The following is an 8,563-nucleotide window of genomic DNA, read 5'->3' on the forward strand; positions in this document are numbered from 1 at the left end:
ATATGGGCATAGTGTGCTTTTTCTTCAGTTATTTAATGACCACCAGAAGCATTCCCAATAACACACCAGTATTAACATGTTTAAATAAAGATTTTTGATCTCTTGTTAAGTGTTTTGGAAAGGGTGAAAGTTCTTAGCACTGCCTAAAATTTAGGGAAACAGAGCAGACAGTCAGTATGTGATTTGTTTTAAGGCCTAAGTCAAATCAGTACCAGACAAGAATGAAGCTCAGCCAGAAGTCCCAGGTTTTTTTACAGGCCAAGTCTGAGGGTTATAAAATCATTTTAAATGATAAAATTTTATCACCTAGGCACAGACACCAACAGTAACAGTTCTTGAAAGCAAAGACAAAGTTTAGCAGGTAGAACAGGTAGAAGTGGAACAGACTCTCAGCGTTTGCTATTAGGAAATTTTGCTTCAGAGAAGGTGCATAAAGTGCTATTCCAAAAGCAGAATCAGTTCTCAACAGCCTGGCATTATGCCAGAAGCTAACATTCACCTCCTACCTGATCCTTGTTACTCAGCAAAACGGTTAGAGTATACCATATTTCAACAAAGCAGCTGAACACAGTACTAAGTTACCTTTCAAATTAAATAAAAGCCCTAAAATGCTTTCAGCAATACAAATTATTTGCTACTCTAATGATCTGTCCTCCCTCCAGTGTTAACTGAAAGCATAGTTTGAGGGTTACCTAAATTTGACTCCCTTTCATACACAGGTCTCTAAAGTTTGGGGTAAAGGGTGAGTTAAGCTTGACTTGTCTCACCTGTTACAGGAAAAAGATGAAATAATTCCAGGGGATGCAACTATACACTACAGCTGGAATTAGAACAGTTCAGCAATTGCTCATCTTCTGCACGCCCTTTGGCCTGACCCAGTGTGCACATTTTTGCCACTGCAGCTACAATGATCAAGGCTGTCAACAGGATTCCTGACCAGGATCGATGCTGTGCTTTCGGTAGCCCTGCGTGTAGGCAGTAACGCTAACCAAACTGTTCCTTAACAAGCGTACCTTGCTTTGTTCATGCTAGGTGATCTTACTCATTGTCTGATGGTGACATACTCATGTGCAAATAGTACATGAGATACATCTCTATATAGGTGCTCTGCACTAGAGGCACTTTGTCAGCATATACATGCCAAGGTACAGTATAAATCATACTATTTATATTATATGCAGATATTATATGTATAAACATGCATTATGTGCATGCTGCATAAATTCAGTCCCCTTTCCTCTTGAGGTTCCCTCAGTTGGCAAACCCTTAAAAGCAAAGGCTCAGCCCATGTACACAGCAGTAATCTTCAGACTATTATTCAAAGGTCATGCGCGAACAATAATGGCTCTAAGGACTTTCTTTTTCCTCTTTTGTGCAACTCTAGCAAATGGGAACTTATGAGGCTTAGTCAGAAGAATAACGCTAATAAAAGTAATACGCCAGAAGCAGCTCTATTCTGCAATCAACCAATCCTCCGCAGCCAGGAGCCGCACTCAAAGATCCAGCCTCTTTAAGCAACAGATGCCATTTGGGAAACAAAGAGGACATTGCTACAACTGTAACTCCTACTCAGATTAACTTTTCTTGCGAGATACTTTTAAAAACAATTTAGCTTTATCTATAGTCAAAAGGAAATGGACGCATAATAGCTTGAGAGGATGTGATAACAGCAGAAGAAAAATATACAAAGACCTAAAGAAAAAGGGTTGCATACTGATCTAGTATTACTTTCCTGAAGTAACTCTTTCAGATTGTGGCGGGGGGGGGGGAGGAAGGTTCGCATGCAAGGTTCTTCTGGATCAAATACTGTACTTTAAACTCATACTCCACTTTATGTTGAAACAACTTCCTCCTGGATACCAAGTTTTTGCCGCAGTAATTCCCCAAAGCAGCATCCCCACCATCTGTTCCCCACCGTCGCAAAGCTTGAGAAACCCTCAGTTACTCACTGGAAATCGTCTGTGAAACGGAAGTGGCTGTGGTTGTGGTAGAGGTTGTGGAGGACTGAGTACTCGAGGACGTGGATGGAGACGCTGCGGATGCAGGACTACTGGTGGTCGGCGTGGAGGCACCTACTGCTTGGGCCTGGGCCTGGGCTTGTGCCTGGGCCTGGGCAGCCAGCATCGGCGTCAACTCCGACTGCTGAATAACTTTCACCCCATCTGGCTTAGTCCACGCTGACTCACGCGTACGCGCGTTATAGAAATAGACCTACAATTTAAGAATGTCGCCATCAAACAACTGCTTATCTGGAGGAGAGGCATTTATAAATGGTCCAGTTCCTCCTGTTTTAAAAATAATTATTAGAAGGCTAGACAAGAGCATAGGATTTTACCACAGTGCAAGACTGTGTATGACGACATGCTCACAACAGCAGTAAACACCCATTACTTTGCTGTTTCTGGTAACCATCTTACCTTGCCATCTGGAGTTTTGTTTTCTACCCATATCTCTTCAGCTGGGGGCATTGCTGGTGTTCCAGGGGCAGTGACAGGCGGCATTCCTGGAGGGAACATCATACCAGGAGGTGGTGGCATGCTACCCATGGGAGGAGGCATAAATGGTGGTCTCTAAAGGCATAACAACAATAATAATAATGATGATGATGATACAATTTTCAAGCAGAGTTTTCCTTTATTAGAGCACCAACAGACAGTACAACTATCGCAAGGTTAACCCTACCAGTCAGAGAGCTGCTTTAACAACCTAACGCTACCAGCTCAGAGAATGCGCTTCCTGAGAAGCCACCACCTATGGCAGAACAGCTGCAGTAAGCATTTCACTTCTGCAATGCCAACATAAATGCAAAGCATCAGAAAAAAGTGGCATGAAAAGAAGCGGGGTGAGAGAAAACTCCTCTCCTGAAAAGGCAAAAATATCCCAATGCAAGAAAGAGAAAGAATGGAAGAACTGCTCCTGAATAATTCAGACATCCCCAGCTGTGAATCAAATATACCAAACAGTTACACAATGACCATCCCAGTGAAGAAATATAAAATATATATATATATATTACAAGCAAGCATCCAACTTATCAGCCTAGCAGAGCAGCGGATTTCATTACAATCCATTATACTTATCAATTTCCCATTAACTAAAATTCTAACTAGTGCTAATTTTTAAAAAAGAAAAAAAAAAAGAAAAATATCAAATTACATTTTCATTATTGCATCATCATAAGAAATCCAGAACTGCCCTGCACACCACTGTTACCTGAAAGCCCAAACGCCTGCTTTCGCATTCAAGGTACATTAAGTTCTTTTATTCTACTTGTTTATTTGGACTGTTCTGAAATTTCCTGTGCATAACAAGTATAGCGAATATTTCCCTATAAAAAAAGACAGTCGACAAAATCCACCAAGTTCTTTAACTTACTCTGCATACACCTACAACTGACCTAATTATCTCCATCACTCCATTTCTAATTGAACTTGTGATGCAAAAGATTTCCTCTTCACAAAGGCAATACCAAGACAGCTCACTGGTAAAAACCTTCTAGCTCTGCACTCATAACTGACAGGCCCAAGAGTGAAACGCACACATGCGGCAAGACTAGGGCTCTGCTGAAGCTAGGATGCGTGCAGCAAATCCAGTGTGTCAGAAAAAAAAAAAGCCATTAAGGTAACTACAGCCTTTCTTTCCTCCTTTATTTCTTCTCCACAGCCCCTCCATCTGGCCACGAGATGATCTTTCTCTTTACCGCTCTACAACCTGTAAAAAGAATCCAGCGGAGCTCACTTTTTGCCTACTGTTGCTGCTTTCCGGACAAAAAAAGGGGTTAGACTGTTCCAGGGCAGTCCCGGGAGCAAGGAGGGGATGCCAGGTGCACAGCCAGGGCATCCAGAACGCCCTTCGGCTCCGCTCTAAGCACACTCTCTCCTCCATTTCTACCACAGGACCTTTCAACATCGTGTCTCCCCTCGTACCAGAAGCGGGACGAGAAGCGAAAAACCAAACATTCGGTGCAAAGCAGAGCACAGTGCTGACATGGCATGAAAAACTTAGACGTCCTTGGTGCATGGATTCCATGTACGGTAATGAGTGGCAGAAGACACGCTTACTGCATGGCATGATGAAACAGCTACGGTGTAACAGCTGAGAGCCGAAGCACATTGAGAATACAAATCAAACACATAAATCAAGGAGACATCAGCAGCTAGGCTTGGGGCTTCAAATCAACTCTGGCTGATTCTTGAAACTGCAAGGTCCTTCGAAGCAAGGCCCTGTTCCCTGCCCTCAGTCTGAGTTCCACTGCACACTCCGACACTCTTCATTGCTTCAGCGCTTTCAAGATAGTGCATGGGCACGTGAATATTAACACCAAGAGGGAAAATGGGATCATAAAGCATCAGAACAAAGCCGCAGTAGGTGGAAATAGTCTTAAATAAACTTAAGCTGAGCATGAAAACATACCATAGAACAAGGCCCCTAGTACTGAATGAAAGGAAGAGAAAAGGTGACATTCAACGAGGTGAGCGGGGTTGTTCACACCCCTCAAACGTCCTGTTTCAGTCTTCAATCCCACCGGACTTCTGTTCAGCTGAGAATGTTTCAATGAAGTGAATAGCTACTTCACACCTCCTGAGCACTCCAAGTTCTAACAACACACTTTACGTTGGAGAAGATGGAGAGAAAACTGCTATGGAAAACACGCACTGGTTTCTTCTTGGAATCTTATGCTCGGGGTGATGATAGCACACAAAAATCAAACTACAATTGATGTTAGTTTATTTCAGATGAAGCCCAGCTTAAGTCCTCGTTCCTGCTCTCGCTGCTTCTCTGCTTCCTCTCATACCGCTCCCTCCGTTTCACACATCCGCAGAGCTATACAGTGAACCAATCTGCATTAAGAGTAATGGGGAAAACAGCTCCCATAGCCCTGCTGCCTAAAACCTTATGCAAAGCAGGACCTAAAATACCATGAAATAACCCATGTCAGCATGTTCTCCTTCCATCTTGCCCACGTCCCTACATTTTAAAATAAATTCCACGGCACTAAAGTTTTCACTATTCTATTACAAACAGTGGATTTAAACCATTATTTATAAACCACGTAGTACTACTATTCACCTCCTTGTAGGCCTGCCCGCAGTCCCACATAGTAATTACACTGCCCTAATAACACCGTACTGCTACAATGCTATTAAAACAATACATTTCTTATGTGCAAATGTGTTGTACCTTTTAAACTGTCTGAGTCTCTGAAAATTAGGCAAAAGAACTTAAACGTACATCACCATGAAACACAGACAGAAATCTATCTTACTTGAGCCCAGCAGGCTCATATGGTGCCTGCAGATGTGAGGAATGCTGCAAGTTTTAAAAAAACAAACAAAACACAACAACAAACCTAAGATAAAGAGCATTCCCCCTCTGCCCAGAGTAAACGTATGTCAGCACAAGGACCACGTGCAGCCTCTCCAGTCTAATGCTGAGCCTACTCTCAGGTTTTTTCCCAAATGTTCAATTTTTCTTTGTCGGCGTGTTGACAATTTCTGCTGCATTACTAACAATGCGCCCTCCGGAACACAGTGCCGAAGCAAAACACACCTAGTCACTGATTCTACACCTCCTTCTCAGAACTGCTACCTGCCCACCTGAGCAATCCCTCGGCGATCAGCATTAACAAACTACCGCAGCAATGGCAGGCGTGGCTCATGCTGGAACCCACACAGAATTCAGCCGCACCTTCTCTGTCGGTCTTTGCGCGTGTCCATCGGTACCTCAGTAAGTGAATACAGGCACCCTAGAAGGCTGCTGTGCACGTCACCGCGCCTGCTTTGAGGCGTTCAGAAATCCCAGCACAGCTGAATCCTGCATTCTGCACGGCCACAGGGCACCAACACGAAGTCAGGTTTTAGTAAAGACTCTGCTGGTGAGCGTATCCTAACTGCATAATTGATTAATTTAGAATTGCCTCAAGGAGCTAAACAGAAGTTGTGTTTACGTGCCACAGGTATGCATTAGTTTTATAATACCATGCACAAGCCTTATGTTTTTGTCATGCCCTGCTGTTTTTTTCAGCCATCTTAATGTCTCTCCTCTTATTATTTCCACACACGAAAACAAACAAGAAAAATCCCTAAATCCCAACTCAACGAGCTGAGGGAATCTCCCATTCTTTACCTGTAAATGCGGAGGTCCCATTGGTGGAGGAATCCCTCCCGGAGGTGGCATCGGAGGCATGTTTGGATCAAAGGGAGGACGTCCGAAAGGGGGGCGAGGTGGTGGAGGAGGACCTCGCATCATACCAAAAGGTGGAGGTGGTCGCATGAGAGGCGGTGGGCCTCTCATGACTGCGTTTGGTGGGGGAGCTGGGCCACGAAACCTCAGTGCTTGCTGCTGAGCCATTCTGTGGATAAGGCCAAAGGGAAACAAAGTTTATTTCCTTTTGCTGCTTCGCTGTAGGAAAATCAACTCTTACAATAAACAGGGAAAAACCCTAACAAAAAAATTGAAAGGGCGTGGAAAAAAATGCCAAGTTTGAATAAACAAAGTTAAGCGTGCGACTACTTCAACTCAGGTTCATTAGTCCCTTTGCAACTCAGGTTCATTAGTCCTCACGTGTGAATTTTTGCTCATGGAAATGAATAACCCAGAGCCGGGATCGGGGTAGGCAGGCATTGCGGAAGCACATCCAGACCTGCCAAAGCTCCTCCGACGTGACCTGCAACTCTGATTCCTGTCTGCACGCACACCCTAGGCTTCTCGAGCAACGGCTGTCAGTCGCGCCAAGGGGTTTAATTATCCCGTAGTACGAGTGTCTGCCAGGGCTACCTACATCCTTCGCGCTTGCGACCTACGGTGGGATTCGAACGCTGAGCCTCTCAGTACACCCGCTGTGCCACCCGACCCTCTACACAGGGAGCTTTGTAAATGTATATATAGAAAAAAACGTTCACCTTTGGAACCAACAAACGCTCTTCTGCTGCTCTCAGGAAAACAATTTTGCCCACCATTTAGTGCCAGTGCAATACCAATGTTGGCATGATGACTCAAAATTGAAAAAAACAAAGGTTATGAGAAGGTGAACGGCAACACGCACGCAGCTCAGCACCAGACCGCGGGGCAGCCCCTGCTCCTTGCTGACCTGGACGCGAGCGGCGCGGGGAGGGCGAGGGGCAGCCGCTGCCGGCGGGGGCTGGCAAGGGGGACCCCGCCGGGCGCCCCGCCCGCCCGCCGCCCAGCCCCACGCCCGAGAGCGGAGCCGCGGCAGGCGGCCCCGGCCCCGCGACGAGGGCTGGGCCGCCCCGCCGGGCCCGTCCCGGCGCCGGCCGCACGCGGGGACAGAAAATGGAGGCGGCGAGAGCCGCTCCCGCCGGGCCGCCCGCCCCGGCCGCGCCCCGCCCCTCCGGCCGCGCCCAGGCCCGGGCCCGGGCCCGGGCCCGCTCCCCCGCCGCGGCCGCCGGCCGCCCGCCGGACGCAGGCCGGGCCCGCGGGCGGCGCTGCGGGAAGGCCGCGGCGGGCGGGCCGGGCCGGGCCAGGCCGGGCCGCGGCCCCCGCGAGAGCCCGCCCCCGCGCCCGCCGCCGCGCGGTACCTGAGCTCGCTGCCGTACCGCTCCGCCGCCGCCTCCCCCTCGCCGCCGCCGGCCCCCGCGCCGCCGCCGCCGCCCCGCTCCGCCATCGCCGCCTCGCAGCGCCGCCGAGCCCAGCCGCTGCCGCTGCCGCCCCGGCCAGGCCCCGCCGCGCCCCATTGGCCGCCGCCCACGCCCGTCAGCGCGCGCGGGGGCGGGCGCGCCCCGCGATTGGCCGCCGCGCCCGCCGACTTTGAATGGGGGCCGCCAGGCGCGCCGGGATTGGCTGCGCGCGGGCGTCCCGCGCCGCTTGCGGCGCGGGTCACGTGAGGCGTGACCCGGGAAGAGGACCGGAACTGACCTCACGTAGGACGGAGCAGGCCGCAGGGAAAAAAGGGACGGGAGCTACATCCAATCAGCGGGCGGAGCCCCGTGCACCAATCACATCCCGCAGGCGGCTGCGCGCTCCCAACCAGAAAAGCCAAATCAGAGGCGTCCCGCCCCGTCGCGTCACCGGGGGCGGGGTCCGAGCAGCAGCCAATGGCGGGGCAAAAGGGTGGGGCAACCGCCCAGGAACCAAAGTTACCGGCAGCAGCCAATGAGCGGGCACGGGGCGGGAGTCGCCGGCCAATGGGGAGCTGCGCGGGCCCTGCCCCAGCGCCCCGCGGCCGCCGGGGGGCGCTGTCTGCCGGGCGGGCCTGGCGCGGGCGGGGCCGAGGGAGCGGGGGGGCCCGGGGAGGCCCGGGGGGAGCGGGGGCCCCGAGGCCGCCTCCAGCCCCGGCCCTGGGGCCGGCGGGTCCCGGGGGGAGGAGGCGCCTCCCGCGCCGTGCCCGCCTGCCCGGCCTGCAGCAGCGCGGGACGGTGGCGGTGCAGCCGCTGCCCGCCCAGCGCCCGTCTCCTCGCAGGCCCCTGGCGCGGCCGGGGCCTGGCGGTGCCCGGCTCTGTCCCGCTCGCTCCCGGCCGGCGGCGGTGCCCGCGCCCCGGGGCGGAGGCGTCGGCCCTGCGGGCGTGGGCTGCTGGGGCAGCCGCAGCGGCACTGTGCGGCCCGG

General features: G+C 51.0%; 1 protein-coding gene across 8 annotated transcripts in view; it reads right to left on the reverse strand.

Moving 5' to 3' along the window:
• Positions 1 to 7,980, reverse strand: part of TCERG1 (transcription elongation regulator 1) — a 34,564-nt gene extending 26,584 nt beyond the window's left edge. For 2 of the 8 annotated variants that reach the window (XM_072872299.1, XM_072872292.1), the window contains exons 1-4: positions 7,539 to 7,814; positions 6,127 to 6,352; positions 2,418 to 2,570; positions 1,950 to 2,211 (exon numbers count right to left, since the gene is read on the reverse strand). In XM_072872299.1, the coding sequence (XP_072728400.1) occupies positions 1,950 to 2,211; positions 2,418 to 2,570; positions 6,127 to 6,352; positions 7,539 to 7,624 (727 nt within the window). In that variant the 5' untranslated portion in view covers positions 7,625 to 7,814. Of the gene's footprint in view, positions 1 to 1,949; positions 2,212 to 2,417; positions 2,571 to 6,126; positions 6,353 to 6,902; positions 7,242 to 7,538; positions 7,817 to 7,875 lie in introns of those variants that run through there. The other 6 variants (XM_072872297.1, XM_072872294.1, XM_072872298.1 and 3 more) reach the window with 6 other exon arrangements.
• Between the last annotated feature and the right edge of the window lie 583 nt (positions 7,981 to 8,563).

Source organism: Ciconia boyciana, chromosome 9 (assembly GCF_034638445.1).
Source record: "Ciconia boyciana chromosome 9, ASM3463844v1, whole genome shotgun sequence".
Classification (NCBI taxonomy): Eukaryota; Metazoa; Chordata; class Aves; order Ciconiiformes; family Ciconiidae; genus Ciconia; species Ciconia boyciana.